Source organism: Orcinus orca, chromosome X (assembly GCF_937001465.1).
Source record: "Orcinus orca chromosome X, mOrcOrc1.1, whole genome shotgun sequence".
NCBI classification, from domain to species: Eukaryota; Metazoa; Chordata; class Mammalia; order Artiodactyla; family Delphinidae; genus Orcinus; species Orcinus orca.
The window spans coordinates 42,547,492-42,574,270 of record NC_064580.1 but is presented as its reverse complement, the minus strand read 5'-3'; the positions used below and the strand labels follow the sequence as shown (position 1 = coordinate 42,574,270).

Here is a 26,779-nt window from a genome sequence, read left to right as displayed (position 1 = left end):
CCCTGGAACCAGCAGCTATGTCACATCTGGGTTTACAACGCTTTATTAGGATTCAGGTTCCAAACAAGGTAGGAAGCAGCGGCAAGAGGGTTCAGGTAGAGGGACGAAGAGGGAACACCAGGCTTGGGTAGCTGGGCCGATGACAGAGGCCAAATGGGAGCCCTGGGCTGGAAGGGGTCTGGAGAGGGGGCCTGGGGTCAGTCTGTAGGAGAGGATAGGGGTCAGCGGATGGTGTATCGTACATAAGGGACCTCAACGTCCTCGCCACTCTCGTCGTTGCAGCACAGCTCAAGCACCAGGGCCCGCACATGGCGGCCCAGCTTTCGCTTCGACACACGGCTTACAATCTCTGTCATCCTGGGGGCGGGGGAGCAGAGGGTCAGGGAGGCAAAAAGTAAGTGAAGAGGGGCAGGTAGCTGAGGGCAGAGGAGGTGAAGGGCAGTGAGCAGGAGTGGGACAGCTGCCAAGTTGAGGGTCCCCACTACCCAACTCACGGCTGATCCAACCGTTCCTTGAGCTTGGCGGCCGGCATGAAGAAGGAGTAGAGCATAGACACACCCTGGGACAGCATGGTGATCTCCAGCTTATGCTCTGTCTGGAGGAGAAGGGGGAGGACAGCAGTGTCACGGGGGTGGACAGGCCAGCCAGTCACCTGCACACTCCGCCCCCAGTGGGGTGAGAGAGAGAAAGGGGTCTCACCTTGAAGTAGTCAAGGAACTGTTTGAGGGTCATCTCCTCACCATTAGACTGCAGCCCCTGTACCTCAAAGCGATCCCACAATGTCCACTCTTGGTTATAGTACTGTGGGACAAGGAGCAGGCCAATGGGATGGGGGCCACCAGAGGGCGCAGCCCCATCAGTCTCCCCCTCCACTCATGCAGACATGCTAAGTCAGATCACAAGCCTCTTGTGTCCAAAACTTTCTCATGGCTTTTGTCTTGCCTTGAGTAAAGAATGAAACCCTTATGATAATGGAGATAAGGCCTTAAGTCATTGGAATCCTATTCTTTTCTCCTCATTTCCTATCCCCTCATCCTTTCACTCACTCTGTTCTAACGACTTCTTCCTCAAACATCCCAGGCACACTCCTACCTCAATATCCCCGCAGAGACTGGCCCCTCTGTCTGGAATGCCTTCCCGGCAAATCCTTCATGGCCTGTCTCCTCACCTCCTCCAAGTCTGGACTCACATGTCATCTTCTCCGTAAGGCCACTCCTGATTATCCCACAGCTAAAATCCCAAACCCATCCCTTCACCACCTGGTACTCTCAAGTTCTCCTTATCCTGTTCTTTTTTTGGGGTTCCAAAATCATTTATTGTGTTACTCTATTTCAGGAATATAACCTTAGCACCTGTAAGAGTACCTAGCATGCAGTAGGTGCTCAGTAAATATCTGAGTGAATGACGAAGCAAGCAAAAGCATTTCACATACTAAGCACCCAATAAATTTTGGGTGCTACTATTGTGCAGTTATTAATCATAATCTACTATTCAAATATCTTTTCTGAGGTCTTCCACAAGCAGAATCAGACCGGTACTTAGCACATAGAAAATACTAAAAAAAAAAATATGGGGCTTCCCTGGCGGCGCAGTGGTTGAGAGTCCGCCTGCCAATGCAAGGGACACGGGTTCATGCCCTGGTCCGGGAGGATCCCACATGCTGCGGAGCGGCTAGGCCTGTGAGCCATGGCCGCTGGGCCTGCGAGCCCGGAGCCTGTGCTCCACAACGGGAGAGGCCACAACAGTGAGAGGCCTGCGTACCGCAAAAAAAAAAAAAAAAAAATATATATATATATATATATATATATATATATATATATATATATATATATATATGATGAATGAATAAATGAACAAGGGGGTAAACAAAAGGAACAGGTACACACTGACAGAAACCCTCTCCCGGTGACAGGCTATGAAGCAAACTAGAGCCAGCTCTACAGAGCAACACCCACCCACAAATCCACTTCCCCTGATGCAGGCCCTCACCTGATGACGGGGTGCTGCAAGGGGTTCGGAGAAGCCAAAGAAAGGCAGGGCCAAATTGAGGAAACCATTCTTATAGGAGTCAAGCTGTCGGTGCCCCTGCACCACCTTGTACAGCTCTAGACACACAAGGCCAACCACGGCTGCTGTGGTCGTGGCAATGGCTGGGATGATCTTTCCTGCAATCAGCTTGCTCTGTGAGGAAGGAAAGGATCAAGGAAGGAAATTAAGGGTAGAAGAAGCTCATATTCTACAGAAGGGATAGAATGTGGGCAACTGCAGCCTGGGAGGGGGTGAAACGTCAAGTCTAGATTTGCCTCACCTTGTGCCGGTCTGCAGGGGGAATGTCATAGTTCTCTGCCCGGAGGTTGGATGCAGCCACAATGAAATCCATATGGAAGTTGCTGTCATCATCCTTTTATGAGTGAGAGGTTAAGGGAGGAGGGTGGGGAGACAATAAGGAGAGGATCAGAGGAGGAAGAGGATTCCTGGCCTCCGGAGACACAAGTATCCTCCACTGCAATTACCTGCTGGGCTCTCAGATCACAAAGCATGGCTGGGAACATCTATTCGTTCAGGGCCCCATAGTAGGCCTGTGATCCAATCCCACAAAGGCCTGGGGCTGCCTCTAGATCCCCAGAACCTGTTCTGTCCTGCCCATCTGTGCTTAGCCCATCCCCTGCCTGCCCAGGGCCCCCACCCAGCACCTTCTCGAAGTCAATGGGGTACATCTTGAACCCAGGGAGCTTTTCTGGACTGGGCAGTATGGCCTTGAGCTCCTCCAGACGACTGTCATCTGCAGGGAGAGAGGAACACCGTCAACCCTTTAGACCCCAGGCCAGGGTCTAAGGTAGAAACAGGAGCCCAGGTGGGGCAAAAGGTGTTTAGGTAGATAAAGGATTTGAAAAGGAAAGACATCCTGGGAGGGAGGAGGAGCAATGGGGAGAGAGAGAGCAGGACAACAGAGTACAAACCTGAATAAGACAGGGGACAGGGGGCAGGTATATCAAAAGAGAGGTATCTCTAGAGACTCTAAGGAACTGAAAATGAAGACATTAGGAGAAAATGGGGATGGACAGATCAGGATGGGAGAGCTGTAGATCTCAGGAAGAATGATGCAGAGAGAGGTGGGGAGACATAAGAGGATACAGGGGAAAAAGGCAGGGGAAGATACATAGAGGGGAAGTTGGGAGAAATATGCAGATGTGGATATTGAGGTTAAGATACTGGGGGAAAGAATATATGAAGAGTGGAGAATAGGGGCATATACAGAGGATGAGATAGGTGAGAAAAAATTTTATACACATGATAGATACATCTTATATATACCCTATATATGCTGTGTATGTGTGTGTGTGTGTGTGTATATATACACACACACACAAAGTTTATATATATTTTACATAGACCTTGCATATGTTTTATATGTATTACACACAGATACATACGTATGCATGTATATGAGGAACAAGATGGAGGAAATACACAGAGAGGAACATGACAGATATATATTTGGGGAGGAAGATGGGGACATGGGAGAAAATAAAAACAGCCACATTCGTTCATTTGTATGTTGTGTATGGCTGCTTTTGTGCTTCAACTGCAGAGGTGATTAACTGCAGACACTATATGGCCTGCAAAGCCTAGAAGAGTCACTGTTTGGCCCTTACCCCTGATATACAGCATGAGCTGGGGGAAAGAGATGGAGAGAGATGGGGAACTGGGGCAGAGATATGGAGAGGGAGATGAGGAAAACTGTGGAGAGCAATACCATGGCAAAGATGCAGACAGAGGAACATGGCGGTGGGAAGATGGGGCAGATACCAAGGGAGCAAGACCATTGGCGGAAATCACACCCTCCAGATAAACAGATCAAGAAGAAACAGAGAAAAGTTGTTCTTTCCAAGGGAAACACACACAGAGCAAGAGAAACAAACAGCTAGTTCTCCTGAGGGCCAGGGAGTGGGGAGGAGGAGGCAGGAGGGATAGAATTTAACCCAACCGACCCTCATTTCAGAGCAAGGGAGGCTCAAAGGAAGGTGTGGGGAAGCCTTAGGCCAGGGGTTGCAGAGCAGTGCCAGGGGCAGAGAAGGCTGGACTGGGCAGGGGACAAGTTGGGGTGGTGACTCCTGGCCGACTGGCCAAACATCCTCACCAACAGAGGCATTGGCGCTCTGTAGCTCCTGGTCAGAGACATGGATCTTGACGCCGGACTTGGGGGTAAACTCGGGGACCTGCACAAACTGTAGGAGCGCTGCCACAGCATCTCGGTCCTGAGAGCCTGTCAGCCCATAGGTCTGGGCAAACAGGTTGGCAGCAGCCATCACGTAGTCCAGATGCAGAGGCTAGGAGAAGGCAGGGCCCAGAAGGGTGAGCACGTCCACCCTCACCTGGGGAGTCTCGGCCTCCTTCCCACCCACGCACCCTCCACCTGACCCTAGGAGACCCCAAGGAGGAGACTTACATTGTTGACATCAAAGGTGAGCGGGTGTGGACAGCGTTTGGGCCCAGACCAGAATGGAGCTCCCGAGCTTGTGAGCTAAGGAAGTAGAGAGAATTTTGAGGAGCAGGACCTGAGATTGGAGTCCTCTCTAACAATCCTAACTTCTCACCTTGGCCCTGGATGTGCCCTGACTCACTATTCCTGGCTGGGCACGCGCAGGGGGCTAGAATAGATCATGAACAACCTAGACTGCAGGGTCCTGTAGATGGAAGTGCTGATGCCAGGCTGAATGAAACAGGGGCACCTCACTGAAAAAAAACTCCTGGCACTCACTCTGTGCTAGCCACACAGCCATTTAACAAACTCTTATGAATTGCTAGGCACTGTACTAAGCTAATATTAATAAATCCTCACAAAAGCCCTCATGAGGTAGATTACTGTTATCTCTACTGATGAGGAAACTGAAGTACAGAGAGAAGGTATGTGACTTGCCCAAATGAAAATGGAGCTGGGATTTGAACCCCCACTGATTCCTGAGCTCTTAACTCCAAAATCTCTCCACTATGATCCTTACAGTCCTGGGAGGTGGGTGAGTCAGCCCACACCACAGGTAAGGGAAACAGAAGTGAAGTCTCTTGCTCAAAGGAAAGGGGACAGCAAAAACAGGTCGAGTTTAATCATTCGTGTGAGACCCCCATGCTTGGGGCATCTGCCACAGCTGGACTAATGACCGAAAGGAGCCACACGGAGAACGCACAGCAGGCTCCTGTTTCTGGGAAACGCATCCCACCAAATGGACCTGGCAAGTGGGCGTTACCTGGTCGGGAGGGAAGTTGTGCAGCAGCTGCCGGATGTTGTTAGAGTACTGGGTGTGCCAGTGGTGGCAGGCCCAGGCCACACAGTCGGCCCAGGTACATGGCCGCTGCAGCACCAGGCTGCGCTGCACGGCCTCCAGCACCTCCAGGGGTTGGGTGCCCGCCAGCCGCAGGGTCCGCTCCACAAACTTGGGGTCTCTATCAGGAATTGGAGGGGTCAAAAGGGCAGGATTACACAGCGGCCCCAAGCGTGGGCTCCAGGGCAACCCCACTTTCTCCACGGAAAGCTAGTCCTGACCCCCAGTGGAATGAGGCCCCAACATTCACTGACTCACTTGAGAAGTGTGCCTGGTGCTGGGTGTCACACTGGTGAGGAAAGCAGACAGGATGCTCTGGCTGGAGGGCAGTGGGTGGGGTGAGGGGGCATTTGGTTACTTACGTGAGGTACTGGTTGACGTTTTCTGCCGGCTGCTTGAAGAGGCCTTCAAACTCATCTCTAGCCCACTGCAGACAGAGCAAACAGATTACAGGGGGCGATGGTTGACAAAATGGGCTTCTGGAGGCATCAGAAAGACCATCAGTGAACAAATCAAACAGGATGAACAAAGCTGCTCTGGCAGAAGGTAAGCCCCGCAATCACTGTTCCCAACCTTCCCCACTCCACCCGCCCCCAGCACCTCAATTTGAAAAACCAATGAACTTGATCTGGACAGCAGTTACACTAGTGAATGCGTGAAAAAAATTTAGTTCTGTGTACCTTACGTGAGGTATGTCATGCCTCAATAAAAAAGAAATAATTCAGTTACGTGTATTTTTAAATTACATTACATATTTAAAATTACGGTCCTATACAGGCCCTGAGGACTCAGCAGCAAACTGGACAGAGGCTCTGCCCTCTGAGAATTCCTAGAACAGTAAGTGCTGTCACTGGTGAGGAGGTTTGGAGGATATAGATGTCAGAGATCAAAACCAGCTCCGCTACACAGTATCTAGCTTTGCGACTTCAGGGACACACAGTGACACTTAACTCTGTGCCCTCCTTTCCAAAACAGATACTGTAACAGTAGTATGTACCTCACGGGTTGCCAAGTATGTATATATTTAAAGTTTATTTAAAACAGCACTAGATACATAGTGAATGCTAAATGCTTTACAACCCCATAAAGTATATACTACTGTCACCTCCATTTCATCAAGGCATGGAGAGGCTAAGTCCAAGGTCACTCATGGCCTAGTGAGTCTGTGGTGGGTGCACAAATACAAAGACACCCAGTCTGGAACTGCAGGGGCAGAAGGGAAAGTGATAGAGGGAACTGTTTTTTCCCCCCTCCCTATTTTGTTCCCACCGCCCCATACTTTTACTAAACGTTCTGAATGGTTTGCTCTCAAAGACTGTACTAAGAATCATCTGATAACACAATGGTTATCCTTAGGTTCTGGTCTGTAGGCCTAGGTGCTGGACAACCTAGATATGTTCGCTTTGTAAAAAACTCAGCCAGATAATATGTGCACTGCTCTGTATTCTGTATGTATATGCATCACGCAAACAAAATCAACCTGGAAAACCAGCTATTAAACCCATTTTGAGCAACAGCAGGGGAAACCTGAATATGGACTGAGTATTAGAGACAAATAAGTAACTAGGAGAGACAGTAAGAATTACCATTAACTTTGTTCAGCACGAAGGTGGTGTTTTGGTTAGACACGGCAGTTCTTACCTGGGGGCAGTTCTCACCTGGGAGAGATCTTGCCCCCAGGGGACATCCAGCAATGTCTGAAGACATTTTTAGTTGCCACAAATGGAAGGGGGTGCTACTGGCATCTAGTGGGTAGGAGCCAGGGATTCTGCTAAACATCCTACAGTGCTCAGGATGCCCCCATGATAAAGAGATATCGGGCCCCAACTGTCACCAGTGCTGAAGTTGAGACCCTGTTATGTGCGAATACATCCTCCCTTCGAAGAAGCAGAGGGAGTGAAGCATTGTGATGGCCACAATATACTTCACCAAAACAAGAAAAAGTCACATGAATCTATGAAGAGAATGTGGCAAAACGTTAACAAATGTTAAATCTAAGAGTATTTGAGTGTTCCCCACACTATTCTCTGTATCTGTCTAAATGCTGAAAAGTTTTCAAAACAAAAGTTAAAAAATGGCTTCCCTGGTGGCACAGTGGTTGAGAGTCCACCTGCCAATGCAGGGGACACGGGTTCGTGCCCCGGTCCGGGAAGATCCCACATGCCGCGGAGCAGCTGGGCCTGTGAGCCACGGCTACTGAGCCTGCGTGTCCAGAGCCTGTGCTCTGCAATGGGAGAGGCCACAACAGTGAGAGGCCCCCGTACCACAAAAAAAAAAAAAAAAAAGTTTTAAAAAAAAGAATGAATCATTCTAGAAACCAAGGTTGCAAGATAGAAAGTAAGAGAGGAAGGTTTAAAGAAAAAGCACAGGGGCCAGTGGCCGCGAGGCCGGGTGCCTGACCCCTGCCCTCTCCCCCCATGCTGATCACCTGCAGGGTGTGCTCGATGGCATTGGGGAAGTTCTTCAGTGTGCAGATGGGGATGGACTTTTCAGGCGGGTCCTGGCTGGAGCTGTATGATTCTGTCAGGAAGGGGATCACCACCTGCACATTGCCCTTGGTGCCCAGTGTGCCTGACTCCAGCAGTGGCTTACGGTAGTACACGCAGCGGCGGTCCATGTACATGCCTGGGGGGCGGGAGGGGTCACAACAAAACGTGAGTGCCAAGAAATGGACATCAGGAGAATGGAAGACAGGCACCTCCAAGATACATACACACACACACACACACACACACACACACACACACACACACACACGCAAGTTGGCCCCTGACCTCCTCTCCCGCCTCCAAACTCACGGGCATCCACATTATCCAGGGCGTTGGCCACACCATCCAGGTTTTGGAAGAAATCGTCATCATAGATGCGCTCGGTGTCAGGGCCTACACGGTTCTGGTGGCTTGTCACTCGGATGTGCGGATTCATCTGGCGCACAGCTGCAGCAGCTGTGTCAGACTTTAACTTCTGGGGGGGGGCACGGGTAGGAATGGGGGAACAGAACTCAGTTATTCATGCATGCACCAGCGAACCTCCACAGAGCTGTCCTCCTGAAGGCTGGCTTATTTAATGCTGGGAAGAACCAAGCCCTGAGTTCAGGAGGCTCCCTGGTTTGGCAGGAGACAGTTCGTGACAGTACCACATGGCTAGGGCTGTGACGGATATGGCAGGGGCTCAGTGAAAAGGGAAGCAGTGCACAGACACAGGCTGGAGACGATAGGCCAGCCACTTGTTCTTCTGCCTACCCAACTTCTATTGTTCTTGCAGTTAACGGCACCCAGGGCTGGGGAACATTCCCCCAAACAAAACAGAATCTTAGCACACAGACAAGGAGGATCCTTTCAAAGTCCAAATCAGGTCACGTCCCTCCTCTGCTGAAAACCCTCCCTTGGCTCCCACCTCCACTGAAGGCAAAATGAGTTGGCCCCCGTTTCCTCTAGCTCATCTCCTATTACCCTCCCACCTCAGAATCTTGGCCTGGAGCACTCTTCCCCAGAAGAAGGGACTCTATTCCCTCATGCCCTCCAAGTCGGCAGAAATGAGCCCTTCCTTAACCACTGTAATCAAAACTGCAAACCGATCTCCCTGGCCTGCCCACTTCCCTCATCTTGTTTTTGTTGTTTCCTCTGCACAGCACTTATGGACGTTAACTATAAACTTCGCTATTGTACTGTGCTGTTTACTGTCTGTCCCCGTCCACTAAAATCTTTGTTTCCTTGGTGTACCTAGAACAGAACTTACTCAATAACTACTTGGTGAATAAATGAATGAACAAAAGGGGAATCGATCCTGGCCAGGCAACAATGACACTGTCCCCTACAGAAGGCTTCCTAACTAGATCACCATATAACCCAGCTTCTATCTGTGCAGAGAAGAGTGAACCTAGCACAAGTACTCTCCTAGGAAAGAGGCCTGCTGGCCAGGTTGGCCCTTGGCTGCAGTCTGGGAACCTGGACTTCTGGAGGGTTCTTGCCATTCAGTACCTGGTAAGGGCTTCTCACTGTGCCTAGACTGCTTAAGCAAACCCTGTGGTTTATGCTGAACTCCTGCTCTCCTTCTGGGAGTCTGGAATTTGGGGACATTACCAGCAGAAGGTGCCTATGTGACCAGACCACAGTAAAAACCCTGGGTACTGTGTCTCTAACGAGCTTCCCTGGTTGGCAACATTTCACGTGCTGTTGCAACTCGCTACTAGGGGAATTACGCATGTCCTGTGCGACTCCACTGGGAGAGGAGTCTTGGAAACTTGTGCCTGGTCTCCCCCAGACTTCACCCCATGAGCCACTTCCCTTTGCTGATTTTGTTACGCATCCTTTTGCCAGAAGAAATCGTTAACTGTGAGTACAACTACATGCTGAGTACTGCTGAGTCCTAGGGGACTAGTGAATCATTGAACTTGGGACCCCCAACACACTGTCCCAACCAGCACTCATAAGAAGTCAAGGAAAAAGAAAAAAAAAAAAAGGAGATAAAAAACGGTAGATTCGATGGAAGGGTACTCAATGTTTGTTGAACGAGTGACAAAGAGAAGGTGAAGGAAAGAAAAAGGTGGTAAAGCCCCTTTTCCAAGAATGAGAACAAAAGAGGAAAACAAGATGACAAAGTCCCACCTCCTACCCCCACCACTCTCACCGTGACGTCCCAGGGCCGGAACAGAAACTGTCTGTTCAGATTTGACTTCTCAATGGTGTCCATGTCTGTGATGACAATTTCTCCGCCCTCCCCACAGCCCAGCCCAATCATGGCAAAGTTCTTGAGCAGTTCACAGCCAATGGCCCCTGCGCCCACCTAGAAGACAGCCAAGAAGAGAGAAAGAGGCTAGTCAGGATGATGCAGGTCAGTGTGAAGTCACTCATCACTCCTCACTCTCACTCCCCTTGAAGATAGCAAGAGAGGGGAGAGGTGGGTCTAGTGCCACATCCTCAAGTGCCAGGGCTATGAGAAATAACTCAGGCATCTGAGGGAGGAGGCACAAGATGGTGGAAACAGAAGGACACACCAGGCTTTCCCTCAAGATAAAAGAAAATGGCAAAAGTCATGCGGTAGAGATATAAGAACCAAAGACCCGCCCTCAGGAGGCAGAAGGAGACCCCTTAAGAGGTAGCCAGAGGCCACAGGAGATGAAGAAAGTGGCTGTCCCAGTGGATCACTCACCAGGAAGTACTTCTGCTTGCCCAACTTCTCTTGCAGGTGTGAGCCAAATACAGCTACCTGCCCATCATAACGGTTCTGGCGCTGAGGAATGCAGAGGGAGAAGGGTCACAGAAAGGCCTCACCAGAAATGCCCCCAATGACATCTCCCCCAGGGCCCCACTCACATACCGGGAGGCACTTGTCCTCCGTGAGGGCCTCTTTGTCCTCGGGGAGACACTCCAGTGCATCAAAGTACAGCCACTGCATGATGGGCATAAACTTCCCGGAGCAAGCCTGGGGATTGGGCAGGACAGGGCAAGTGGTCAGTGGTTAACTGGGGCCTGACACAGAAGGACAAGCGATGGAATCAGGGAGGTGTCTGGCCCAACCCAACCCTGTCCTTCTCCATCTGTGCTGACCTTCATGACCTCCTGGGCAGCTAGACCCCCGATGAAGGCATTTATCGGTGCCAGATCCCCAGCAGCCACATATGCCAGCTTTCGGATGAGGTCCTCATCCAGGCTGTCCTGCTGCACCGCTGGCAGGGCTCGAGCATTCACAGCCCGGGCCAAAGTCACCAGCTCTGTGGCATCCTCCTGGTGGGGCAGAAGGAACCAAGAGCATGCCTGTGAGGCCACTGTGGGGGGTGGGGGGCTAGGTAGAGAGGCACTGTGGGCCTTCGATGCCAAGGTCATCTGCCCTGGCTGGCTCACCCATCTACCCACCTCATTGCGGGGCCGAGGGGGCCGGCCATGCTGAGCACAGAACTGGTGCAGGGCCTGGAACCCAATGTGCAGCTGGGCGGGGTGGGAAAACTTGGCGAAGTCCGTCATCACAAAGTCAGGCTCTGCCAGGGAGGCCAGCAAGGATTTCTGTGGGGGGCGGAGCATCAGAACCAGAAGAGAAGAATGGAGAACATGGAAATGCCTGGCACCACCCTCAGAGCCCACTACTCCCCACACTCACAAAGCTGATCTTCTTGGGTACTTTGACCTGGCTGACGATGCCTCCACGGATATAATCAGAGAAGTTGGAGGTGTCACAGATGCTAAAGGTGTAAGGACCTAGGGTAGACAGGGAAACTGTCAGGCTACCCACCCTTCCTAAAACCCACAACACCCACAAGATGAGGAAAAATCCATCCCTGACCCAGCCCAGACATCAGGAGTAATCGATTCCACTCGAACTTCAGAAACCATCTACCCTCTCGCCCAGCTCAGAGCCCATGGGACCCTGTGTCCCTGACCCCAAGTCTACACTAGAAGACATTCTCTGCTCCCTGTCCGAATCCAGTCAGACATGAGTGGATCCTCTGATCTGCTTTGTTCAAACACCAGAGACCTTTTCCCCCTCAATGTAGATACCAGGAGCCTCTTCTAGGAACAGCTCAAACACGAGACAGCACTTCTCCCCCATGTCCCCAGCTCTGGGTGGACCCCAGGGGACTCTGTCTCTGGTTCATCTCAGACACCCAGGATGTGTCTCCCCTCACGCAGAGTCCAGGGAAACACCTCCTATCTCCCATGATTCCCCATGGCCCTAGCTCACCCAGGACTTTGATTTCCATGGGCTGACTTCCATTGAGTTCAATCATGCCCTGTACTTCCGAAAAGGAGACAAAGTCGCCACTCTCAAAGCCATGCCGGGCCTCATCCAGACAGGTAACCACACCGGGGTTGTCCTGGTTAAAGGAGGAGTACCTCAGAGGCAGGCCCAGGGTACCGGGAGCAGACAGGAAGGCCTGCCGCCCATCTGCCTGCCAGGACCCCTGAGGCTGCCCTCCTCACCTTGGTGACCATAGAAACCATAGCACTGAGCGGCTGCTCCCCATTGGAATCTGTGAGGATCATTTTCTCTCCAAAGTCACAGAAGAGCTGCCTGTAGAGGGAGGCAACAGGGCTGATGCTCGAGTCCCATGCGCTCAGGGACCCCACGTGTCCCTCAAGATGCAGCAAGTACTTGCTGAGCAAATTCAGCCCATCACTGCTGGGAATCAGATGGCACTCATGCTACATGGGGTGAGGTAAAGACACAACATCCAAAACCCAAGGGGCTGAGGGGGGCTGAGGGCAGTCAGAGGTTGGGGGTCTTCTCCTGGGCATGGCAGGGGTCAGGGGAAAAGGGTGGGGGCACTCACCCAAACAGGCCCCGTGTGTCTGCTACCACCAGCTTGATGCCAAAGCTGTGACAGAACTCACCCACCCGCAGCTGGTCCTCCAGGGGGGTGTTGGTGAGGACCACCACCTGTGGAGAGATGGCAGCTCAGGCAAGGGCCCAGCACCAGGGCAAAGGGGAAAGGGGAAAGGGGGAGATGGTGGAGGAAGGCTGGTGCGAGGCCTCAGGGAGTCCTTAAGGCTTTGCTGGTTCAGCTCTCTATCACAAATACAAAGTATCTACCATGTATCAGATTCAGCCCAGGTGAAACTCAGTGAAGAGAAATGTGAATCCCTAAACTATGGCAGGCAAGGTAAAGAGGCAGCTGGGAGGACAGAGTCTGGACAACAGCTGATTCCTTCATTTGCCAACACCCACTGCTGCCTGCCTACAACCCTGCCATGCCCTGCAAGACACAGAAGTAAAACTTCATCCTCAGCCAAAGTCTGAGCTCACTCCTACCACACCCACTTGCTCCCAATTCTCAGGACAACACCTGCTCAGCCATGATCCTTGGGACTTAGCTCTCTGCCTGAATGCCCACCCATTCCATCAGGGTGAGCTCCCATAGCTACATCAGGGTTCGGCAGCCGTGTCCTGGCTTGCTGGGACACCCCAGGGCACAATCTCAGCTCCCACAGCTCCTCTTTCCAGCCCAGGGTTTTTATTTAATAAAAAACCAGCTGCTATTCTAAGTGCTTAGCCCTCACAAAATCTTTATGAAGTCGGCATTATTACCATTCCCATGTCTACAAACAGACAAAAGGCAGGCACAGGAGACTCAGTGACCTGCCCAAGGTCACACCAGTACAATGAGAGACTTGTGCCAAGGCGGTTTGGCTCCAGTCTGTGCACTATGCTGTCCTGTCTGCTGGCTCACATCTTCCCCCTGAAGAGGCAGGTCCAGCGTCTAAAGCCTGCTCGCATCCCCTAGCTGCAGCCTCAGCATGAAACCTGGCACCCGGGCTAGTCCATTAAATATTGATCATATGAATAAACCAGAGATGGGCTCTGAGAGAACTGGGCAGGAGGTCGGGCGGTGGCCCAAGGTACCTGGAAGCCACTGAGGAAGTCCTCTACGAGGGGTCCAGTATAGGCGCTGACAGGCACGTAGCTGTTGAGCTCAGCCAGGTGGGGCTGGGAAACCTCAGCCCGGTTTTTCCCAATGTCCTCCTCCCGCAGGTAGAACTGCAAAGGGGAATGAGGAAAGAAATGAACTGGCTGTGTAGCCTGGGGGATGGGGTCTCAGCAGAGAAGGGCGATGGGAAGAGGTACCTGTGAGGAGAGGTCGGCCCACTGGGCAGTGCCCTGGTCATGCAGAGTGACAGCCTTGACCCCACCAAGGATGATGTTCTTGGCAATCTCCACGCCCAGGCCCCGCAGGCCTGATACCAGTACGCTGGACGTCTGGAGCCGCTTCATTGCCTCATGGCCTAACACATACCTGCCAGGTTAGGGGGTGTCTCAGGTCAGGGCCAGGCCCTTCTGACCCTATCCACTCAGTGCCCCCTCCCACCTCACAGTCCAACCTCGGCCCCACTTACAGCTGCCGGGAGTAAAGTCCCTCATCTATGTCTGCTTCACTGCCGTTCTTCGCCATTCCCTAGAGATGGAGGGGAAGAACAGGTTCAGGGAGACATGCAGGAGGAGGGGAGGGACAGATGGGACAGCGATACAGAAGACTTTCCCACCCACCACCCCGCCTGCCAGTCTCCAGGAAGAAGACACTCACGTTGGTTGGCACCGAGGGCACTTTGGACAACACGGAGTGGGCAGGGGAACAGTTAGAACCCGGCTTTGGATCAGGCCCGGACACGCAACGTTTCTTGGACAGCGGCGAGCTGGACATCTGGAAGGAAAAAAGAGATCAGAGATGAGCCTAGGGCATGTGGGTGTTCCTGTTGGTTAGTGGTGATTGTGGGGAAAGGGAAGACGTAAGGGCTAATATCCCCATTTTACAGAAGAGGAGACAGGTACAGAGAGGTGAGGTGACTTGCCCAGGGTCACACAGCTGTCAGAGCTAAGATCTGAACCCAGGTGGTCTGGCTTGCAATCCATGCTGCTAACCACTAGGCCATTCGCCTTTCTCCCCAGCCCAGCATAATGAGCGAGAGACTCCAATACTGTGGGGGGAAAGGAGTGACAAGAATGTACTTGTCAGGAAGTCAGAGAAAGGATGTAGCTTCAGGTCAGACCCTGGCACTCCTTGACAGTCATCATTTAACCCCTATGGCCTCGGTTCCCTTGCCTGTAAAACAGGGGTGAGAAGAGCACTTACCTACCCCATGGAGCTGTTGATGTGACGAGATATAACACAGACCAAAAAGCCTGGTACAGAACAGGTAGGCAATAGCAAGCAGCCCTCCTCTCCCTTAACTCTAGTGACAGGGGTTTGAGAGGGAAACGCGGCTTGGACATCCATCAGGGTGGCATGATGGCAGGAGATATTGTGCTGAGAACTCAGTTCCCAGGGGGGCTCACGGAGGAGAGTTTCACAAAATCCAATCTGCTTCCCACCACCCCCAGCTCTGGGAGGGGAAAACACCCAGGGCCAATAAAAGAGGTCGCAGGGAGAGAGAAAACACACACTTCCCAAGCCCTGTCTGAGTGTGGAGTCCCTAAAACAGATCAACAATAATGATAAACGAATATTTATTAGGAGTCCTCCCTGGGCCAAATGTCAAACACAGATCACTTTATGATCTGTGCCTCACTCTGTCCTCAGGGCACCCCTGTGGGGTTTGGACTACTATCAGTAACACTCGCAACTCACACTGGAGGAAAAGAAACTCACTCAGGGAAGTTTGGTGACTTGACCTAGGTTCCCACAAAGAGAGTGGCCAAGCTGGAACCACCCGGGGATCTGCTGACCCTGAGGCCCAGGCTGCTTCCTGATGTTATGGCGTTTCATCCCCTCAACGGTCCTGACCCTGCAAGGAAGGGCCGAATGTCCTTGCCAGACAAATGGAAAAACCTGAGCTCATGAGGACTAGGTCCCAGAGACAGAACAATGCAGGCTGCTGTGGAAGTGAAATTGGCGGGGGGGGGGGGGGGGGCGGGGGGGGACTGGTTCCAGACGCTGGAGACAACAGGACCCCCAATCACTCCCCCCCACCCCCAATGCTCCTCTGAGCCTCTGTTCTCCTACACAGCCTTTTCTGACACCCAATCACACCAAGTACCCCCACTGTATCTAAGATTCCATCTTGGCGCTTGTCACATGCTAGCACTAAGCAAGACGACAGGAGCTCTCTACCATCTACCAAGAGCTTACTGCCTGTCAATCTCAGAGTAAAGGGCTTTGTATAATCCTAACAATGCCTATGAACCAGATAACCTTATACCCATGTCACAAGTAAGAAAACAAAGGCTAAGAGAACTCCAGTCACTTGCCCAGTCATGCAGCTGGTGCTGGACTGTTTGCCAATGCCTCCTGGGGGAACAGAGTCAGGACCCAGCTCAGGGCCCAGCCCACAGGGCTAAGAGATGAGGGGTGAGGGAGGGGGACCCAGGAGGCTGGCTAGGTCCAAGTCATCTAGCTGAACTGCTGGGAACGCCAAGAACCAACTTGGGTAGAAGAGGCTTGGTGAGTTAGTAGGGAGACCAAGGCAAATCATATTTTTCCATTTACTGACTTCCTGACGCGTGATAGGTATCTCATTTCCTCTGAGCCCCCCTTTTTTTCCCCCAAAGCAGGGGCAAACAAATATCCTCAAAGGGCTGCTAGGGAGGTTAAAAGAGTCAAGGTCTGTGGTCAGAACTCAGAGGCTTAAGGACATAAGCTCCTCCCTGGGCACCTGCAGAGGCCTCCACTACTTAGTTATCGCCTTGCCTTGTCACTGATTTGGTTGTTTGGGACACACCATCTTCCCACTTCCGAAATCAGAGATGATCCAGGGCCAGAGAGATCTCTGCTATCTGGACCTTTGACATCTGGACCCCTAATGCTGGCAACAAGGGTCTAAGCAGGTTTTGGTTGAGGGTCTGAGAGTGGATTTCAATCGCAGAGATTTGGAACAGGCCAGTCTCAAGGCAAGCAGAAGGGGTCTGGGGCAGAAACCCCAGAGAGGAGCTAAGATCCTCCACCCCCAGCATAAATTCGAAACCTTTCTCTCTCAACACATGCTCAGGCCCCAATTAGAACACATACACTATCAATTGTTCAGCAAAGCTGAACTGAGGCTTAGAGTTTCAGAACCTGCCTGAGGTCTCCAATCTGCTGATTTTGAAGCCTGAGCATTGTCTACCACCCAAACCAGAGAAGGAGGTTTGAGGTAGGAGTCCTGGAGCAGGTCTGAGAGAGGGCAGACACAGGGTCAAGTTATCAGGATAGAGAGAAGCTAGGGCACAGGATGCTGGGGCCTGTCAAGCCTCCTAGGAGGGATTAACTGAGAGGTCCCTGGGAATATAAAAGAGTCAGGAGACGGTTGTCTGAGCCCTTGGAGGCTCAGAGGGAGATGGGAAAGGGGATGTTAGAAGCCCTGGGGGGCAGGAGGGGTGGTGCTGGGCAAGGTTGTTAAGACTCATATCTGGGTCCTTGGAAAAGGAGTTTTTACGAAAGGGCCAGGAAGTTGCACCTGAGGCCCCAGCGGCTGCACAGGGAATGGGTGGGGGACTCTGCAGTCCAAGGAGGCTGTGGGAAGACGCTGGGGTCTGGGGGTGGGGGTGTTCTCCATCAGGGGGATGCTGGGGCCCTGGGGGGTCTTCACTGGTGGCAGAGGGAAATCTTTGACCAAAAATAACTGGGACTTGCAGGGAAAAGGTGTCTCTGACATTGATGTCAGAGTCCCAGGAGGCTATGAGGGTGGATGCTGAGGCCCGGGGTGGGGTCGTGGAGGGATTTCTAATGGAGTACAAAGGTCTTGTGTTGATCTCTGATTGGTACGTGCTAGGTACTGCAGCTGCTCTGAGGAGTGGAAAGGGGAGGCTGAGCCCAGACAGTTCTGGCCCTAAAAACTTCAGTAAGCAGATACTGGCTAGGTCCCCAGGTGGGGTTGGGTTTCTCTGACCAATTATGTGGGACCCCATGGAGGCTCGGAGAGTAGATGCAGAGAAAGGGGTTTCCTACTCTGATGGAGAATTGGACCTGTTGTGGGAAGGGACAACTGACAATGATGTTGGGGTCCTACGAAGCTGAAAGCCTAACTGAGGATGCTGGAATCCTGAAAGGCTCTGAGGGCAGATTCTTAGGCCTGATGTGAGGTTAAGGGGTCTGTGAGAGAAGCTGGAACCCCGGTTGGCTTTTGAAGGCAGAGGCTGAGTGAAGCGTGGGATTTGAGGCAAGACTCTGATGGAAGGGGCTAGGAGCCAACAGGGTCTGCAAGGGCAGATGCTGGCAGAGAGATCTCTGATGGAGGATTATATGTCCAAACAGTTCCTCCCTGGTGTCTGGTCCCCTGGGAGGCTCTGAGGGAAGATACTGGGGGTTATGAGTGTCTGATGGGGGAGATGCTGAGGCCTGCAAGAGGTACTCTCTGAAGAGAATACTGGGACCATAAAAAAGGGTGCATTCTCTTAAAGTAAAGGAAGTCTCTAAGGGCAGATTCTAGGAATTAAAGCAGTCTTTAAAGGTGAGTGCTATGTGGAAACCTCTGAATAGAAATGCTGGCCCGGAGAGGTTTTGGAGGGAAGATGCTGGGCCAAGGTGGGTTGGGAGACCTCTGAGATGTGGGGGAGTGTTCTCTGACATGGAGGCCAAGCGCAAATGGCCTTTCACAGGGTCTAGACTCCTTCAAAGCTGAAGGCAGAGGGTGGGGGGGGAGTGTGTGTGTGTGTGTGTGTGTGTGTGTGTGTTGGGGGGGTAGGTTCTGAAGGAAGATGCTAGAAAAGACTCTTTTAGAAATGAAGCCAAATGGACCCTCCCTGAGGTCTGGCCCCTCTTGAAAGCTGCGAGGGCAAATACTGAGGAACTAGGAGTGAATGAAGAGAGATTCTGGGGAAGGTCTTTAATGACATACACTGGTAGGAGGCTTTGACCAGGAATATCGATCCCGTAAGTCTCTACTGCTGATTGGGGGAAGTTCCGGTCTGCGATGCAAGGCTCAGGATGGGGGTCAGGTCACTGACTAGGAATGTTGGCCTGAGTCTCTAAAAGCAGATTCTGGGGGGTCTGACTCTAAGGTCAGATTTTGGAGCCCGAGGGACTGGGCTGGTCCCGGATGAGAAATGTCGGCCCCGCCCCAATATCTACCCCCCCCTTTTCTCCAACGATTCCTGCGTCCGAGTCATCACCGCCCGCCCCAACGTCAGCTTAGCCCTGCGCCGACCCAAGACCCTCCAATGCTTCGCGAAGCCCCTGCCCCGGCCAAGGAACTGAGAAAGGCCATTTGTTACCAATGCCGGTTCCCCGGGTCGCGCCGCCGCCAACTCCTCTAGGAGCCGAAGCCAAGCCCGGCCGCCACCCTCCTCCTTCTCCTCCTCCTCCTCCCTGCCGCCTGGGCCGCCTAGAATCGCCGTCGCTGCCTTCTCCTCCTCAGGCCGTAGTGGTTGTGCTCGTCCCTGGGACCTCCTTACCGTCAGCCGCCGCCGACACAAGATGGCGGCCGTTGAGCCCGGGGCCGGAACAAAACCTTGGGCCCCACCCCCAGAAACCCGGATGCAGGCAGGCCGCGCCCGTTTATGAATCATGCATGACGGCCCCTGCCTGTCTGTGACTCCTTCGAAGGCGAATAGCGCCACCTGGTGGTTACTATAGCAGTAACTAGGAAAACAGGTAAAACGACATAGAGGGCACGCCCATGGAAGGTGAATAATGAATACATTGTTACAGCCAGGCTACCATGGAAACCAAGAAAGGACATCAAGTCCACACTTCCTGATCGTGAATTATGCACGAGGCCGGGTGGCTGGTTGACTAACACCCTGCAACCAGAAAGCCAATGTTAAAACATGGAAGTCACACCCCAATGCTCATGAATAATGAATGATCTTGCTGCAGCCTGTAAGCCAAGGAGACCGAGGCCACATCTTATCATGAGTAATGCATGAGGCCCGGTGGGCAAGAACAAAAGAGACAGGTCCGCCCATTACTGCATCTAATACCCAGTAAGCAGGGAAATAGGGCTAACACAGGGAAAACACACTCCCCCAGCTCATGAATAATGAATGGTGATGCTGCAGCAGCCCAACCTGGAAACTCAGAGAGGTCAAGAAAGGTCCCACCCAGTTACTCATGAATTATGCATGAGCCTGAATGGACAGATACACTCAAGACAGCCCTCTCCAGCAAGTAGGGATTATGGTCCTCCAGGCGAGGCAACTTGGTCACCCCTTCCCGTTCATGAATGATGAAAGGTGCTGCAGAACCACAGGGGAAACCCAAGAGAAGTGCAGCTGCCTCCTCCCTTAACTAACTGCACCGGGGCTGCCTTGGTCCAACCAAATCCAGGTTTACCACATACCGCTGGCAGGTGCCTCAGTTTCTACAACTGTAAAATGGGGATAGTAGTAGAACCCATCTACATCGTAAAGGCAAAATGTGTCACTGTGAAAACCAGAGAATATGAACTACGGAATGAGCTCAGAGCAGTGCTGGCACAGGGCAACGCTAAATTTTTTGAGTATTATATATTAATTTAAAGGTGATATGTAAATATATTTTATATTAATATAAAATTACTTATGGGTGAGGGTGTACCCAGCCACTAGAGAAACCCCCAACTTGGGACATTATCTAAAAAATAGTGCCTTGAAACACCCTTCCAGAATTACACTGGAAAACAGAGTGCTAAGGCCACCAATGTCCATTAAATAGGTAGGAGAGACTACCAGGTCACCAGAGATACGACTGTATACCAAAGCCCCAGGCACACGATAAGCATCCAGTACGATTCTGTCAAATAATAATAGATCACATTAACTGATCGCCCACTATGTGGTGGTTCCTGTTGTGTGTCCTTTCCATGCACTGCACCACTGGTCTCAGGAATGCAGAGCAGGAAATCGGTTCCTTCTTGTCCTTCAGGTCTCAGCTCAAAGGTGACCTCCTTAGAGAGTTCTTAAACCCTCACAAAAATCATTTCCATCCACCGATGACTAGCTGTGTGACTTGGGACCAGGCACTTCACTTCTCTGGGCCACTGTTTCCCCACCCATAAAATGAGAACAATAGTAAACTACCTTGTGATGAAGCTTAAATGAATAAATATGTAGAAAGGTCTCAGAACAGTGCCTGGCAGGCAGTGCTACATGACTAACAGTAGTAGTAGTACCATTGAATTGGGTAGATGGGAGAGAGACATTATGACATTTGATTAAGACTACAGACTCAGGACTGTAGACTCAGACTCACTGACTGAGTAACCTTAGGCAAATTACTTAGTTTCCCGGTGTCCCAGTTTCCTCATCTATAAGATGGGACAATAATAACCTACCACCTAGAATTGTTGTGGAGATTAAACAGGCTAATAAAGTGCTAAATGAGTGTAAACTAATCTGATCATCATTATGCTCTTACTCATTTTTTCAGGCTCACAGAAAAATTTGCCAAAGATCACACAGCTGGCAAGGATCGATGGGACTTGAATCTAGAGCCTTTGCTGATAATCTGGGATTACTGGGCCGTAAGGAATGAACAATGAGCGAGGCCTCGTCCCTTCGCTGAGACGCAAAATTTAAATCCTGAAACCTCTAAGGGAAAGCTAACAGCGGATCATGCAGATGAAGCCGTAAAAGCTACGCCCCTCATGAATTATGCACAATGCCCCTAGAAAAGCCACAGAAAACTCGGGGTGCTACTCACCTTTACGCTTAATAAATGAGATCTAATTTGCCCGGCAGACCGCAGAACGCCCCTTTCAGCACACCCCTTCAGCACGCTGATCCACCCCCTCGTGAATAATTCATATGCTGACACTTCCAATGGACCAGGTGCGAAAAAGGCAAAAATGGTCTTCCACAGGGCTTCCCTGGTGGCGCGGTGGTTGGGAGTCCACCTGCCGATGCAGGGGACACGGGTTCGTGCCCCGGTCCTGGAGGATCCCACATGCCGCGGAGCGGCTGGGCCCGTGAGCCATGGCCGCTGAGCCTGCGCGTCCGGAGCCTCTGCTCCGCAACGGGAGAGGCCACAGCGGTGAGAGGCCCGCGTACCGCAAAAAAAAAAAAAAGGTCTTCCACAACAGCCCACCTCCTTATGAATGACGAATAAAGCCACGGTCCATGAAGGCCCCGTGGCACACTGTCCCCTCGGGAAGAACCTAGCACACTAGGTTCCGGTGTTACTTCCACAGCCTGGGCTGGGTGTTCCTGTTCCTAAAAAAACTTGTGGGCCCAGATGTGTCTAGTCTCTCCGCGGTGAGACATCATAACTGAACCAGAGGCCAAAAAGGCCATTCGATAGGTCCACATGCCATGTCGGTCCCAAACGTTCCCACCGTCACCAGAACCTTTCCTGAAACAAGCCCCCCAAAATTCCGCCCTGAGTTCAGGAACCTCAAACTTTGCCTCTACCTTGGGGAAGCACACCAAATCCTGCCTCGTGGACAGAGTATTCATACACGAACCCTAAGGGTCTCCCCAAACATCCCCCTAAACCCTGTCTCCGAGGGGTATAAACCCTGCCTCCGAGGGACGCTCCTTAAAACAGACTCCCAAGTCCCACCCCGGAGTCCCTAAACGCCACTTGCTAAGGGTCCCCTCAAAAACAGCCACCTCTAAATGCCACACCGGGCTCAGAGCCTCTAAATATGCCCATTCGGGGATCCCCGAAATTGAGCCCCCTCCCTCAAATGCTGTCCAGGGGGTTGGGGGTACCGTGCTCCAGCTCACCCCCTGCGCCGGGCGGAAGCCTCGCCTTCCTGCTGGAGATGAGCCGAAGCCACGGGGCAACGGAAGAGCGAACCACCTCCGTTGTACAAGAAGAGCCAGAGTTTCCGCGGGGCTCGGAAGCGCGGGGCCTTGGAGGGCCCCCTGTTTGGAACGTACCACAGATGCTTAGCTAGAGGGGCGCGCGCCCTTGCTTCTGCGGCGTCAGGGCCCTTGTCAGACCCAGATACCCCTATGGGTTGTGGTGGTACTTCACGAACGCGCGAGGCATGCTGGGGGTGGTAGTCCAGTCGGGCCGGCGCCTAGTGCACGTGGTGGGCATGAACGCCCAGGGTATGGGAAAATGTAAACCTGGGCTGCGGAGTTCCGGGAGCAGCCCTCTGGAGTGGGGGAGGTGTAGGAAAAGGGATCGGAACATGGGGGTACCTCCAGATGGAAAGGCACACCCATCCTACAGAGGGGAAAGCTGAGGCTCAGGTGGCCAAGGGAGTTCATTCATTTGACATTTTGGAGCTCCAGCTGTGGGCCAGGCGCCAGGGATTCTTCCTTGCCCTCACGGAGCTGACAGACTAGCGAGAGACAAGACCATAAATGTAACAAATAAGTAAAAATTATATTAGATACATGTGAATATAATATAAATTGTGTCTAATAAAATGTACATGTTAATATTACACAGTTTACATAACATGATAGCCAGTGTCAATATGTAAATAATTTACATCTGTAGGGAATTCCCTGGCGGTCCAGTGGTTAGGATTCCACGCTTTCGCTGCCAAGGGCCGGGGTTCAATCCCTGGTCGGGGAACTAAGATCCCACAAGCCATGTGCTGTGGCAAAAAAAAAAAAAGTTACATCTGTATATAATAAATGTCATATTAAATACATTGTGTATAGCCTATATTCATATGTGAATATACAATTAAATATATATGTAAATATGTCATATATATGTGATAACTGCTAAATGCTGTGGAGAAAAATAGAACAAGGTAAAGGGAAATCTGTGGGGGACAGGTTGCATTTTTAGATAGTGTGGTCAAGGAAGGCCTCCCTGAGAAGGTGATGTTACAGCAAAGGTATTTAACACAAAATGCCTTTATCACCTTATCCCAAATTCTGTATCACATATCCTGTCCTCAAATCCTCCACATTTGCTCATTTGAAAAAGATTTATTGAATGCTTACTAAGTGCAGGGCACTGGGAACATAGCAAAGAACATAGAAAGGAGACTACTGCCCTTGCAATAGTTAAGAACGCTCTTCCATCAGATCTTTTCCTTCTGATTTATTGTTTGCCTCACCTCAGGGAGACCTCCCCTGATACCCCATGCGAAGTAGTCAGGGAATGACTCTCTGAGGAGGTGGCCTGGCCTGTGAAAAGTGAAGAAGCAAACCATGTGTAACATGGGGGGAAAGCATCAGACAGAGGGAACATCAGGGGCAAAGCCTTGAGGCTGGAAGTTCTTGAAATGTTTGGGAAGAGCACAGATGTCTGTGTAGTTGGAGAGGAGTGAGGAAGGGAGAGCACTGGCAGATGAGATTCGAGGCCATATCAAGCAGGGCATTGTAAGCCAGGGTGAGATGTTTGGTTTTTATTCTAAGATCCATGGGGAGCCATAAAAGGATTTTAAGTAGGGGAGTCACATTATTTAAATTATATTTTAGAATCCGGCTGCTCTCTGTGGAGAGAGAACAAACTGTGTGTGTGGGGGGGAGAGGAAGCAGAAAGGCCAGTGAAAAGGCTACTGCAAGAGTCCAGGTAGTGATGAGAGAGGGTCAGACCAAGGTGGTGAAAAAGGAAGTGTGTGGGGTTCTATTTTGAGTTGATTTTGAAGGTAAAGACACCAGGATTTGCTGAGAAATCGGATACAGCACATGAAAAATAGAGAGGAGTCCTGGCTGACCCGTGGGTTTCTAGCCTGAGCTGGAAGGATGGAGTTGTCATTGACAGGGGAAATACTCCATTAGGAGCAGGCATGGGGCAAAATCAGGAGTTGGTTTTCAGACGTTACATTATTTATTTATTTATGGCTGTGTTGGGTGTTCGTTGCTGCACGTGGGCTTTCTCTAGTTTGGGGAAGCGGGGGCTACTCTTTGTTGTGGTGCACGGGCTTCTCATTGCAGTGGCTTCTCTTGCTGTGGAGCAGGGGCTCTAGGTGTGCGGGCTCAGTAGTTGTGGCTCGTGGGCCCTAGAGCGCAGGCTCAGTAGTTGTGGCGCACAGACTTAGTTGCTCTGCGGCATGTGGGATCTTCCCGGACCGGGGCACGAACGCGTGTCCCCTGCATTGGCAGGCGGATTCTTGACCACTGCGCCACCAGGGAAGTCCCCAGATGTGTTACATTTTTGATGCCTGTTAGATATCCATGGTCTGGTATGTGTTGGTCGAATTAACAGTTTGGGGACTAGATCTGAGTTTCTGTGGATGGATTTAGGGGCCATCAGAGGTGGCAACTGAAGCCGTGGGTGTGGCCGACTTCTCTGAAGAATTGATTGCCTTCAAAAGGATCAGTAGGAGTAATTGAGGCAGGATTTGGACTTTGGACTTTCCCAAGTGAGAGGGAAGGGCATCCCAGCCGGAGGGAACAGCTTGAACAAAAGCCTGTGGAGGTAAGAAAGCAGGGAGAAAGGGGAAGTGGGGGTGAGAGTTGTACAATTCGCATTGCCCCCAGCCACGTATGAGAGTGCAGCTGGTTCACAGCCTCACTGAGCAGATTGTCAAGCCTTTGGATGTTTGCCAATCGGGTGTAATTATAATGTGTATTTCTCTTATTAGGCGTGAACTTGGGCATCTTTTCATAGATTTAGAGGTATTTGCAGTTCTTGTTTTCTGGGAATTTTCTGTTTCCTTTATCCATTTTCTATTGGGGTTGTACCTCTTATGGATTTTTAGGGACTCGTTATTTTTATTTGTTTTATAAATTTATTTATTTATTTATTTTTGGCTGCATTGGGTCTTCGTTGCTGTGTGTGGGCTTTCTCTAGGGGCTACTCTTCGTTGCAGTGCGCGGGCTTCTAATTGCAGAGGCTTCTCTTGTTGCAGAGCACGGGCTCTAGGCACCGCGGGCTTCAGTAGTTGTGGCGCATGGGCTTAGTTGCTCTGCTGCATGTGGGATCTTCCCAGACCAGGGTCGAACCCATGTCCCCTGCATTGGCAGGTGGATTCTTAACCACGATGCCACCAGGGAGGTCCCTAAGGACTCTTTATGTATTAGCCATTTTTTAAAAAAAATGGAGTCTTGAGAATGAGAATGATTTGAACAGTTGTGGTGTGTGTATTTATTCATGCTTCCATGGTCCGGTATGTGCCAAACCCTGTTCAAGGCATCGGGGACACAGTGGTGAGCAAGGCAGACAAAAGTCCCTTCCCTCGTGATGTTTTCATTCTAGTGAAGGAGACTATAGAAAAGAAAGAAAACTTATAGTATGTTAGAAATTGAGAAATGTCATGGAGAAAAAGAATGCAAGGAAAGGGGCATAGGGAGTATGGCAGGGGAGAGTTTGGAACTTTAAATGGGGTAGCCAGGAGGTAACATTTGAACATTCAAATGGGATGTCTCCTTCAATCTGGAACGGTTCTTCAGTGCTCCCTTGACCTTCATGACATTGACACTTTTGAAGATTATAAGCCAGGAATTTTGTAGACTGTCCCTCAGTTTGGCTTTGTCTGATGTTTCCTTGTGGTTAGATTCGTGTTCTGCATATTGCCTGGGAATATCACAAAAGTGATGCTGTCTCCTCATTTCATCCTATCAGATGGCTCAGGATTTTAATACTGATAATGTTCACTTTGTTCCCCTCATTAAGATGGTATCTGCCAGGTTTCTCTACTGTAAAGATACTATTTTCCCCCTTTGGAATTAACTAACATATATCTCATGGAGAGATACTTTGAATCTGTGTAAATATCCTGTTTACATCAAAGTGTAACCGCTAGCTTTAGCACCCAGAGATTTCATAACATTAACAGAACATCATCATTGTGCCGTGATTATTAGTTGACATTCTACTGTATAGGAGATATTTCTCTTCTCCTCCATGTATTTATTCTTTTATCCATTAATTTCTGTAAGTATGGATTTATTGATTCTTGAACCTTATCAAATGCTTTCTGTGGTTGAGATTATTACGTTTGTTTACTTTTGGTCTGTTAATGTAGAGCACTACATATATAGTTTCTCTAATGTTGACTCAATTTTGCATTCCTGAGATAAACTATTTGATCCAAACATATTTGCTAAATATAATATTGGATTCATTTAGCTAACATTTTTTAAAAATAAATTTCTTTCTTTCTTTTTGGCCGTGTTGGGTCTTCGTTGCTGTGTGCAGGCTTTCTCTAGCTGCGGCAAGCGGGGGCTACTCTTCCTTGAGCGGCTTCTCATTGTGGTGGCTTCTCTTGCTGCGGAGC

General features: G+C 50.8%; 1 protein-coding gene across 2 annotated transcripts; it reads right to left on the bottom strand.

Annotated features, from left to right (window-relative positions):
- Positions 1–27: 27 nt before the first annotated feature.
- Positions 28–22,524, bottom strand: UBA1 (ubiquitin like modifier activating enzyme 1). 2 transcript variants are annotated; one of them, XM_004281996.3, is made up of 26 exons: positions 22,371–22,524; positions 14,338–14,454; positions 14,150–14,208; positions 13,881–14,049; positions 13,659–13,793; positions 12,589–12,695; positions 12,239–12,329; positions 12,000–12,132; positions 11,418–11,515; positions 11,177–11,323; positions 10,871–11,047; positions 10,641–10,745; positions 10,473–10,553; positions 9,951–10,106; positions 8,120–8,285; positions 7,750–7,946; positions 5,684–5,748; positions 5,247–5,442; positions 4,451–4,525; positions 4,142–4,331; positions 2,694–2,782; positions 2,309–2,401; positions 1,990–2,181; positions 700–801; positions 495–595; positions 28–357 (listed from the first exon to the last, which is right to left on the bottom strand). In XM_004281996.3, the coding sequence occupies exons 2-26, from the start codon at positions 14,452–14,454 to the stop codon at positions 222–224; spliced, it is 3,177 nt and encodes a 1,058-aa protein (XP_004282044.1). In that variant the 5' UTR covers positions 22,371–22,524; the 3' UTR covers positions 28–221. The 2 variants fall into 2 exon arrangements, with proteins under 2 accessions (XP_004282044.1, XP_004282043.1); XM_004281995.3 differs by lacking the exon at positions 22,371–22,524 and adding an exon at positions 18,939–19,143.
- Between the last annotated feature and the right edge of the window lie 4,255 nt (positions 22,525–26,779).

What these genes read in the sequence shown, in the direction of transcription:
- UBA1 (XM_004281996.3), bottom strand. Translation starts at nt 14,454, where the DNA reads ATGTCCAGCTCGCCGCTGTCCAAGAAACGTTGCGTGTCCGGGCCTGAT. An exon ending in CCTGGATAATGTGGATGCCC is followed by an intron (nt 7,947 to 8,119) that starts GTGAGTTTGGAG and finishes CCCGCCCCCCAG; the next exon opens with GCATGTACATGGACCGCCGC. An exon ending in TCACCTTTGATGTCAACAAT is followed by an intron (nt 4,332 to 4,450) that starts GTAAGTCTCCTC and finishes GCCTTCTCCTAG; the next exon opens with CCTCTGCATCTGGACTACGT.